General features: G+C 39.2%; 1 protein-coding gene across 1 annotated transcript; it reads right to left on the bottom strand.

Moving 5' to 3' along the window:
- Positions 1-2,281: 2,281 nt before the first annotated feature.
- LOC118563576 (trace amine-associated receptor 8a-like) lies at positions 2,282-3,528 on the bottom strand. Its single transcript, XM_036138674.1, has 2 exons — positions 3,365-3,528; positions 2,282-3,142 (listed from the first exon to the last, which is right to left on the bottom strand). Exons 1-2 carry the CDS (start codon positions 3,526-3,528, stop codon positions 2,326-2,328), a joined length of 981 nt encoding a protein of 326 aa, XP_035994567.1. The 3' UTR covers positions 2,282-2,325.
- Positions 3,529-11,742: the final 8,214 nt, after the last annotated feature.

Below are 11,742 nucleotides of genomic sequence, written 5' to 3' on the forward strand. Positions count from 1 at the left end.
GTATAGACACAAGTCCATTATCTGAGGCCATGAGAATATCATTAGTGACCTTCACCAGAGCTGTTTCAGTGCTATGATGAGCTCTGAAGCCTGACTGAAACTCCTCAAGTAGGTCATTACTTTGTAAATGTTCACAAAGTTGATTAGCAACTACTTTCTCAAGAATTTTAGATAAGAAAAGAAGATTAGATATAGGTCTGTAATTTACTAACTCATCTTGATCAAGAGAAGGTTTCTTAAGTAAAGGTTTAATAACAGCTACTTTCAAAACCTGTGGTACATATCCATTTACTAAGGATAGATTAATCATGTCTAAAATAGTGCCACTGATCAAAGGGAATATGTCCTTAAACAACTTGGTTGGGATTGGGTCTAACATACAGGTAGAAGGTTTAGATGAAGCTAAAATTTTAGATAGCTCAGAAAGCTCTACTGCTTCTAAACAGTTCAAACACTGCGCAGATTCTAAAGATTCCTCCAATGCTGCCTCACTTACTGAGGACGAGGTAATCATGTTTGGGAGGATGCCAATTATTTTATTTTTAATGGCATCAATTTTATTTATGAAGAATCCCATAAAATCATTACTACTAAGAGCTAAGGGAATGGATGGATCAACAGAGCTGTGGCTCTGGGTAAGTATGGCAACTGTACTAAAGAGAAATCTAGGATTATTTTTATTCTCTTCAATTAATGATGAAAAATATGCTGCTCTAACTCTGCGGAGGGTCTTGTTATACAACAATAGTCTGTCCCTCCAGATTAAGTAGGATTCCTCTTGGTGTGTAGAGCGCCATTTTACTTCTGCAAACACTGAGCACGTTTGATCGCGTCCTCAACTGCACATGCGGGACACTTAAGTTGTATGAATTCAGTTCACACAGGAGATCACAAACAAGTCGCATATATTTGGAAATGTGAACGGCCATGCAATGCATGCCTGCAGTGTGAACGTAGCCTAACTGTAGCAGATTTCATATTAGCCGGGAATTTGCCATTTTCCTGAGTTTCCTGCAGGCGGTCGCAAGGATGTGCAGTATTTCTCTGTACTCACAGACAGGTGTGCTGTGGGAGCCTGCTAGAAAAGGAATGGCTCTAGGTGCCCAGCTAGCTAATGACACATTTAACATCTGTTTTGCCGCTTTGTCCCACTAGCAGAAAGTGTGGGAATTATAGGAATTTGCCACAAGAAATGTAGGCAACAGTGCACTCACCTATGAAGGGTAAAATGTCCGCGGAGAGTCAGTGCGAAGTCTGCCAAGCTCACAGTGTGCGCTTAGTACACCCGAATATGTGAAAGCATTTAGGCAGCCTGGGCCCGGAGTACGAGCCAGCAACAATAAACCTAGTAAGTTAATTCAATATAAAAGTTACCTTTACTTTGACCTTATGTTAGAAACAGGGCAGTGTAGTCCAACTACTCTGTCCTACCGACAGAGATGGATAGCTCTCTCTCTCAGGAGAGAGCTGTGTAGGTGAAGGGGCGGAATGATATAACACACTTAGGAAGAATATTTAGTCCGCTTTATAATCCAGTGCACCTTATATGTGAACAAAGACACACAAAGACACGTTAATTCACTGTGCGCCTTTTAATCCAGTATGCCTTATGGTCCGAAAAATACGGTATATTGTGGACGTGACCAAGCTGACCCATTTACCTGTATTCAGTCATTCTGTCCAAGTATGTCAGCCTTTGAGTACCCATTGGCCGTGAGTCTGTGTTCCCATTAACTGCTTTCCGCATCTCCAGTATCTGTAATCTCCTAATTCTGAACAAAAAGATGACCATCCAGTTTGCAATTCTGGGCTCAATTGTCAAAGAAACGTCAAAAAAAAGTATTTTCTCAGCACCAAGAACAAGATTTGGGTCATTCTTTCTTTAAAACGCTTTCTGTATGTATTTTTAATCCATTAATTTAAACCAGAGGTTGGTGCACCAAAGTTTGCATTAAATATGTTATTGGATCGATGTGGTCCTATTCACTATGAAATTAAAGAGAAAAGTGTGGTTGCTAGTAGATGAATACTCTTTGTTACACCTAACATTTTCAACTGTAAGAAAAGTTTAACTTGTGTGTAAAAATGTTTGCCTTAATTAGAAGTAAAACAGTTTATCTGCATCGACCACTTGTGCTGGTGGACCAAATCATTCTTGAACTGCATTTAGTTGCCACACAAAATCAAAGCAGGGGTTACAAACATCTTCCAAGTCACACTTTGGACAATCTTGTGCTAAAGAATCTTAATCTGGCTTTTGTTTTGAGGCATTTATTGCTTCCACATAAATGATTTATGTGGAAGATTTTATTCCTTCATACCTCTTCATAATAGATTTGCATGAGATGATCCAGACCGTAATATCTGAAATGTCACAATAACTCTTATAGCTCTTCTTAGCCAAGGATAGAAGAATGCATAAATCAGAGGGTTGAGACAGGAATTAAAATAAAATACACATAATACAATGGTAGTGGATAAGGTGTTGTATGTAGTGTTTTGGCCAATAAAATGAACACAGTAATATGGGCACAGACATACCAGAAACATAACCACAACGACACCTAAAGACACAGCTGCTTTTATCTCTGATTTGCAAATTCTTACTTTACTGGAATGCTGGTAGGTTACAGACGAAATTTGGGACTTCATGGCTTGAACCTGGGACACAACCACTATAAATACTCTCAGATAAAGAACTATTATGACAATAACAGGAATAATTAAGACAAAAATAACATCCACAATGTATTCATTTAAACCAGCAATAATCACACATTCCCCATAGCAGGAATTGAATTTGCCTGGGTTTTTAAAATTATTTCTCAAAAACACAACGACATAGAACAGACAACTAATCCAGCACACTAAAACACATATTTGAGCCCTTTTTTGGGTGACTTTGTAGCGATATTGGAGAGGATTACAAATAGCCAAATAACGGTCAATTGAAATCAGCACCATGTTTCCTACTGACATAGAGGTAATAATTATATCCAACACATAATACAGAAGACACATAAGGTCCCCAAGATACCAGCAGCCGTCCAGAATCATAATTTGAAAAGAAAGTAGAAGACCCACACAAAAGTCTGACACAGCCAGAGAGAGAATAAAAAAGTTGGTGGGACTGTGAAGCTGCCTGAAAAAGTAGAACAAACCAGTTACATGCGTCAGGATTTTTGTAGAAAACGATGATCCTACAATAATCCAGATGAAACCACTGAAAACTCTAAAACATTACATTTTAACAATTTCCTATATATTCATGATGCTTTTGGTTATTAATGTAGATAATGCAGTGAAAAAGAAACTTGTAATGCCTTTCACAGTTTCCTAATTTAAAATTAAAGCAAAATGTCACCTGAAATGAGAGATGGAAATGATAACCAGCAGGTTTAGAGACACAGTGACAAGAGAAACTAAACACAATATGAAGGAAATAAGTAAAGTTTCAGCATAAGAATTCTGTAGCTTTTTACAGGAGGAGTTGAAAAGTTTTGGGAAGCAGAATTCATCATCCTCCATCATTAGGGCTAAGGAAAGAGCAGCTGAACTCTGAGGGCTTTTTCTCTCAAACCTTGTATATGTAAATTATCATGTCCATGTGACATAGTACGTTGGGAATCTAAGGCCCTCCTTTTTTACCAAGAATATGATTTAAAGAATATGAATAAAAATGTAAATATGAAACAATAAAAAAAACTCTAATGAGTTAGAGGCTTTGTATTTGATTAATTGCATTTTTATCAAATGTTTACGTAGGCAATAGTTTGGTTAAAAACCTCACATTTCAATTCAATTTTCATTATTTGGGCTACAATTCAATTCCATATTGGTGTGACTCAATAGTCATTTATAAGTTTCTATGCTGATTTATTTTGTAATAAGTAAAAGTTCACAAATCGTACCTGTCTGTCCATTTTATTGTACATATTTATATTTTAAGATATTTATTTATTTATTCTCCATATGAACAGCCATAGTATACCTGTGCAAATATTATTAATTATGAATATAGAGTACAAATGTGAAAACATAGCAGGACTGTACATTAAAGTGCAATTAAACCTACAATATTTTCTTTTTCTCCTACAAACTGGGACAATTCACATCATTTTTGAATAACACATCTGAAAATAAAGTATTAGCAGATTGATAGTTGTGGTTCAGATAGAGAGCAAATGTTTCAAACATTATTACAGCACTCAGCGCTGGACTGGGGTGAGAAGTTACCTGGGAGTTCCTAACAGACTGGCCCATTTTCAACAAGTAGTTTGAAATTTAAATGAAAAACATAGGCCTATGTAGAGATGCAATCAAAAATATTCAACCCCTTAAGCCCCTTTATTGACACATATTTGAGTCATTCTGTCAACAAAAGTTGACCTAACTTTGAAGTGCAAATGAAAAATGGAGTATTATTCAACACCCAACTTTTGTACAGTACTTTGTGGAGCATCCTTACCAATTATATATATATATATATATATATATATATATATATATATATATATATATATATAGATATATAGATATATAGATAGATAGATAAAGGAAGGATATAACAAAACCTCAAAATTTCTTGCCTTTGCAGCAAAATAACTTGCCTACCTTGAACCTGAACTGCAAAGCTGCTGTATTTATAAACCCATATATTTCAGTATATCAGTAACCTCTCTAGAAACTATTTCCTGCTACACTATAATCGTATGACTCTCCAGCATTTTACCAAACCTTTCTTAAGTTAATCTTTATTACAAACCAGAAATGTTTAAATATGTTGCTGCTTTTTCCTGTAAGGCTTTTTTTTAATCTCAAGCCTGACTGGAGTGTAGGAGAGGTAGAATAGAGAATGTGTTGGAGGCACCAGGGCACTGCGGAGCATGTTGTGTGAATAGAGGGCATAGTACGACAGGACCTCCACAGGCTGAACCACTGGCCCACTGGGGAAATCCCTGTATGCCAGTCTGTCACTGTAATAACACTGCAGTAAAGTCATTTACCTTTTGTACATTTGTGTTATCTGGCTTTCACCCATACATTGCAAATAACTCGAAACTCATTCATGAACCCAGTGGCCTGGGGAACTGATTGATTCACAGTGATTTTCTGAATCAATAATGAACTGGGAAGAATAAATTGTAATACATTGATGAATTGATCATTTTGCACACTCATAGTAGGCAATATTTTTTAGTCCTGCTAAATTTAATTTGTGACTTAATAAACAGAATGCATAAAACTTGTATTATAATATGCAGTAAATCACACCTAATTTACTGGAGATGTAACCCTGTGTCTTTGCTTTCACACAGAGGTGCATTCAATTAGACAGGTACAGATGCCATAATTGAGGATGTCTTAAATAAACACCAGCTTACTGTATTTTTCGGACTGTAAGGTGCACCGGATTATAAGGCGGACCATCAATTAACGTGTCTATGTGTGTCTTTGATCACATATAAGACGGACTAGATTATAAAGCGCACTGCATGTATTACACACTTGTGATATTACACAATGCACAAGTGTGTAATATCACTCCGTCCCACTGGTAGAGTGACCAGATGTCCCTGATTCCGGAGACAGTACCCATTTTGGATAACCTGTCCCCGGCAAAAGCTGTCCCCGGAAATGTCCCCGATTTCAGTATATCATGATGGAGTAAAAATGTTTAGCGCAACAAGAGTTATTTACCCGGTCTTGCCGCTGTCCCAATGTAGAAGAGCTTTGCCTAACGCACCTTCCCCGACCCGTCGTCATTGCAGCTCAGACAAAACAGACCAACCCCCAGGCAGAGATTCTGCGCTCAGGAAAATCAGAGACGTCCCCAGTTTTCATTAGAGAAATCAAATCTGGTCACCTTACAAAGCTCTCTCATGAGAGGGAGAGCTATCCTTCTCTGTGGAGGACAGGGTAGTTGGACGACACTGCCCTGTTTCTAACATAAGAACCAAATAAACTTAGCTTTGATATTGAATTAACTTACTTGGTTTATTGTTGCTAGCGCTTACACCGGGCACGGGCTGCCTTACATGAATGCACTTCTAATTTAGACATTACAGTCAGGCGGTCTTGTAGTCTGCTCAGCGGTTCTGTTACGGGCCGATCAGGTAGTGACAGAGTGTATCGTAATGCTCTGAATATCCATTGAGCGGAGCGACTTTGTTGCTAACCAAAGTTGTACTTACACATTTTAACAGATGTTTTAGCGCATTGTTCCACATAAAATCAGTAAATAAGCCCAACAATAATCATATATAAGGTGCACTGGATTATAAGGCTCAGCATCAATTTCTGAGAAAATTTAAGGATTTTAAGTGCGCCTTATATTCCGATCAATATGGTACACATATTAAAACACACATGTATATAGAAGAATAGCATAGAAATACCTTTGCTGTCCCAGAATGGGGATACCCGGATATCACAGTGGCAAGAACACATATGCCAGGCAGGATGCCTGGTTACACACTAGATTAGGCAAAGGCAAGGCAAGGCAAATTTATTTATATAGCAAAATTTAGTACAAAGACAATGCAAAGTGCTTTACATGATTAAAATATAGCAAAATCAAACAGAATAAAAGCAAATAGGAATAAAATGTAGATAGAAAATAGAACATTAAAAAAACACTAGTGGTGTTTCAGTTAACTAGAAAAGTTGAAGGCAATCCTAAACAAATGTGTTTTTAATCTTGATTTAAAGGAACTCTTTCCGCACCTTTACAGTTTTCTGGAAGTTTGTTCCAGATAAGTGGAGCATAGGAACTAAATGCTGCTTCTCCGTGTTTGGTTCTGGTTCTGGGTATGCAGAGCAGGCTGGTAATTAAGTGATTAAGTAATTTGAATAAAGAAGCTAATTTAAAGTTAGGTTCTAAAGCAAAAGAGAATGAACATATCAGGAAAAAAGAAAATGCAGTATTATTCATTGATAATTTGGTATTCTCAGATGAAAATGTGCATATTAAAGGACCTATAAGTAAGATATTTACTGTAAAATCAACCTAAATCATTATTTGTCACCTGGGATGGAAGTAAAATTCCCTATAAACAATCGGTCCTCTCCATCAGCAATGTTTGGTCGTGTTTCTTTTCCTTTTAAACCTAGAGGTGCGGCCTGGAACATTTTCGGTTGAGAGCGTATCCCGTGTTTACTTCCTGGCTCCTGAGCCTATCAAAAGAGAGTTCCCAGGGTTTCCAAAACAGCATTTGGTCTTTTATCTTGGCAAAAGAGCAGTAAGTAAGAGAAGTAGACCAGGGGCCCGTTCTTTGTACGTCGCTAACTCAGTTAGCTGGATTTGATTGTTGACGATTTGGCATGATCTCGGATCATTTGGTTCTTCGAAACTCATCTTGGACTTGCTGTCATAGCAACATGTGCGCCAGCTTAAGCCTGCTCGAGAGCAGGCTTATTTCATGTAAACAGGATTAGTTTGCAGCTGTATAACCTGTTGCGGAAGGTGCAAGAATAATTTCAGAGCTTATTAATCATGTATTGCGCAATAGACAGGATCCTTTAGCGCAGCACGACAGTGTAATTGTAGAGAGATTTTTCTTGGTGGCTGTTATAAACAGACAAACACATCATTTAACAGTGGCTTTTAAAGAGGAAAAAGTGGTGTTAGAGTCATAAATAGAAAATATTTAAGTTATTTGTATGATGGTTTGCTTTTTATTTTTATCATATTCAGTAAGAAGATTTGTTCAGGCCATTTTATTATGAAGTTTAGTTTTACTTTGAAAGGTTTGCTTCCTGTTGAGCCGTATAATGTATTAGAAAAACTATGCATGGATTATCTAGACACGGAGCAATACAGTTTTACCGTGCAAACTGTGTATGACTTGGAAAAGAAAGAACTTTTTGTTGTTTTAAGATTTATTTGTTGTTGAAATTCCCAGTTTGCACGTGTCCTTCACTTCCAGTGTCTGAGGAATGACACCGAAATTTGGATCTCCTGACATAACAAGTGCCTTTTTAAAATAAAGTATAATAATTAAAGGCTACCATTTTGTAGAATATTCTTGTATTTCACTTTTACTTGTCCTCATATTCTAGTGGGTCCCATGGAGGCTCTGACATAAAATAAAAAAGTCAATATGAAATTATAAAAATGCAAAAATTCATACTGTAGAAAGTGATAGAAACGTCTACCATGGACAGTATTTACGCATTAATTTGTCTGCTTTTTGCCAGCCCTCTCTCCTGGCTTTAGCAGACTCTGAGGTGTTCCCTGTCGTTTTAATTAATGACTCAAATTCGGCATAACCTTCCATTAAAAGCTCGTGTTCTGCTTTGGAGAAAAACTGTGGGCGTTCTTTGGCCATGCTGAACAGCCAATAGCATCGTTGCTGATCATTGTTTCTACTATCGATACATTTCCCCTTTTAAACAAACCCATGAACGTGCAGTCATCTCAGATAACTCAATCCAGCCATACTAATCATGAACAACAGGTGTGTTTGAAGAACCCAATTAGCCGCATCAGGATTAGCCGGATGAAATCATCTTGGATGTCTCATTTGATCTCCGTTTTAAGCAACGTACGAAGAACGGACCCCAGAAATAGAACAGAATACAACATCACATATCTATCCTATGTTGTGGAAATATATAATCAGTTTTTGTGTTAGTCATGTATTTTTCTTAAAGCAGTAAGAGATACCCATGTTTTAAAGGGGAAGTCCGGTCAACAAGGAAAAATCAGTGGCTCATTAGCTATAACTACAACAAATATGTTTGTGGTTACATTACATTTGTAACATTACAAACATTACATATTTGGCCATTACTGCCCAAATATGGGCAGTAATGGCCGCCTGACATCACATCCTGTGACGTCTTTGTGCGGGGAGGCACTGCACTTTACTAGCTAAATCAATAGGAGCTGTTGTACACAGCTGCGATTAACAACAATTATTTTGGATTTCCAGAGGACTTCACCATTGAAATTCGCGAGAGCTATTGTTGAAGCAACAATGCCCACGTGCATGGCAGTTGGATGTAACAATACATAGGGTAAAAGTGGAAAAAACATTAGTTTTTTCACTTTTCCCATTCATGAGCCACCGCTTTTTTTTTGTTGGAATACCTACCTGAAGAGAGAGGATTTGCCATCTAACTTCTGGCCAAAGAGAAACAACGTCATATGCAGCCAACATTTAGAAGAAGAATGTTTTGAACATGACGTGAGAGTGTGGATTTTCGGTAGGTAATTCTTTTTTTAATGTAGAATTTGCTGAAACATTTGTTTACCGACCAGAGCGGCGGAGGGATACGACACACTTAGAAAGCATGCTTACTGCTGCGAAGCCCACTTATTTTATGCAACTTTGGTCTTATTTTTTCTAAAGTCACTTGTGAATTTCATAAGTTGTGGGTTGCAGTTTTTTGGGCCTTGTTTCTGAAAGTGAAGTCGATTGTTTGGGGTCTAAACTAAGTGACGCCAAAATATCCCTCCGCCACATAACGCACTGCGGCTCATCCTGACAGCAGCAGAGAGAAAACTCTGAAAGAGCCGCTCTGCCAGTATTTTCTGCAGTTTACAGTTGCAATAACTGATAACTGCTGAAAGTAGACTAGGCGGTGCAGATCACCATTTTGAGCAGAAATTGGTTCTAACAATGAGTTTTATACTCATCTTCTAACATTGCAGAACCTAACTCATAAACCGTACTTTAATTCAATTCAATTCAATTCAATTCAATTTTATTTATATAGCGCCAAATCATGAAACATGTCATCTCAAGGCACTTTACAAAGTCAAGTTCAATCATATTATACAGATTGGGTCAGATTATACAGATTGGTCAAAAATGTCCTATATAAGGAAACCAGTTGATTGCATCAAAGTCCCGACAAGCAGCATTCACTCCTGGGGAGTGAATGCTTATTTGTTGTCTTTTTATGTCCCTAAAGTGTAAAATTAGTATTAATTTAAATTGAAATGCTTAATACCATGTCTATATTTGTTCAAAGGGTTAAAAATTTTTTTGGCATGAAAACGGATATTTATTTACAAGGGGACAGATAGGGCATTAGGACTTGCTCTACAGCCAATTCCGCACAGTGACGTCACAAACTGGGAGATGGCAGTAATGTTCTTCACCAAGATGGCTGCCCCCATAAAAGGACCTTCAAATGAAAATTACTCTTAATTCCGTCCGTCCGTCCGTCTTCTTCCGCTTATCCGGGGTCGCGGGGGTAGCAGCTTCAGTAGGGAGGCCCAGACATCCCTCTCCCCGGCCACTTGGGCCAGCTCCTCCGGGGGAATCCCAAGGCGTTCCCAGGCCAGCCGGGAGACATAGTCCCTCCAGCGTGTTCTGGGTCTTCCCCTGGGCCTCTTCCCGGTGGGATGCGCCCGGAACACCTGACCAGGGAGGCGTCCAGGAGGCATCTTGACCAGATGCCCGAGCCACCTCAACTGGCTCCTCTCGATGTGGAGGAGCAGCGGCTCTACTCTGAGTCCTCCCCGGATGACTGAGCTCCTCACCCTATCTCTAAGGGAGAGCCCAGACACACTACGGAGAAAACTCATTTCGGCCGCTTGTATCCGGGATCTCGTTCTTTCGGTCACGACCCAAAGCTTGTGACCATAGTTGAGGGTAGGAACGTAGATCGACCGGTAAATCGAGAGCTTTGCCTTTTGGCTCAACCCTCTCTCTTCACCACAACGGATCGGTACAGTGCCCGCTTCACAGCAGACGCTGCACCAATCCGCCTGTCGATCTCAATTCAATTCAATTCAATTCAATTTTATTTATATAGCGCCAAATCATGAAACATGTCATCTCAAGGCACTTTACAAAGTCAAGTTCAATCATATTATACAGATTTGGTCAGATTATACAGATTGGTCAAAAATGTCCTATATAAGGAAACCAGTTGATTGCATCAAAGTCACGACAAGCAGCATTCACTCCTGGGGAAGCGTAGAGCTACAGGGAGAGTCGTCTGCATTGTCCATGGCTTTGCTGCAATCCCTCATACTGAGCAAGCATGAAGCGACAGTGGGAAGAAAAACCACCCATTAACGGGAAGGAAAAACCTCCGGCAGAACCGGGCTCAGTATGAACGGTCATCTGCCTCGACCGACTGGGGGTTACAGAAGACAGAACAGAGACACAACAAGAGAGACAAAAAAGCACAGAAGCACACATTGATCTAGTAATCTGTTCTACATTAGATGGAAGTAGCGGGTGAGCCGTCTTCTCTGGATGATGTCACAGTTAACAGAACGCCAGACCAGGTGTACCTACTATGAAGAAAAAGAGAGAGAGCAAAAGTTAAAAGCTGAAATTACGACAGTCATTTCAATGTAATACAATGCAAAACTGGAGAACAGTAGACTGAAGAACAGTAGAAATCAGTAGAGTGAGAAAATTAGACCCTGATGTCCTCCAGCAGCCTAGGCCTATCACAGCACAACTATAGAGATAGCTCAGGCGTTTCAGTGAGAGCTGTAGATCACGCCCTGATGAAGCCAATAGGACCACGTCATCCGCGAATAGCAGAGGCGCAATCCTAAGGCCACCAAAACGGATCCCCTCAACACCTTGGCTGCGCCTACAAATTCTGTCCATAAAAGTTATGAACAGAATCGGTGACAAAGTGCAACCTTGGCGGAGTCCAACTCTCACCGTAAACGAGTCCGACTTTCTGCCGGCAATGCGGACCAGACTCTGACACCGGTCGTACAGAGACCTGACAGCCCTTATTAAAGGGTCCGGTACTCCATAC

Source organism: Fundulus heteroclitus, chromosome 7, assembly GCF_011125445.2.
Source record: "Fundulus heteroclitus isolate FHET01 chromosome 7, MU-UCD_Fhet_4.1, whole genome shotgun sequence".
NCBI lineage: Eukaryota > Metazoa > Chordata > Actinopteri > Cyprinodontiformes > Fundulidae > Fundulus > Fundulus heteroclitus.

Coding starts and splice junctions, on each gene's coding strand:
- LOC118563576 (XM_036138674.1), bottom strand. CDS start 3,528: ATGGAGGATGATGAATTCTGCTTCCCAAAACTTTTCAACTCCTCCTGT. Junction 3,143..3,364: donor ATTTCCATCTCTCATTTCAG/GTGACATTTTGC, acceptor CTACTTTTTCAG/GCAGCTTCACAGTCCCACCA.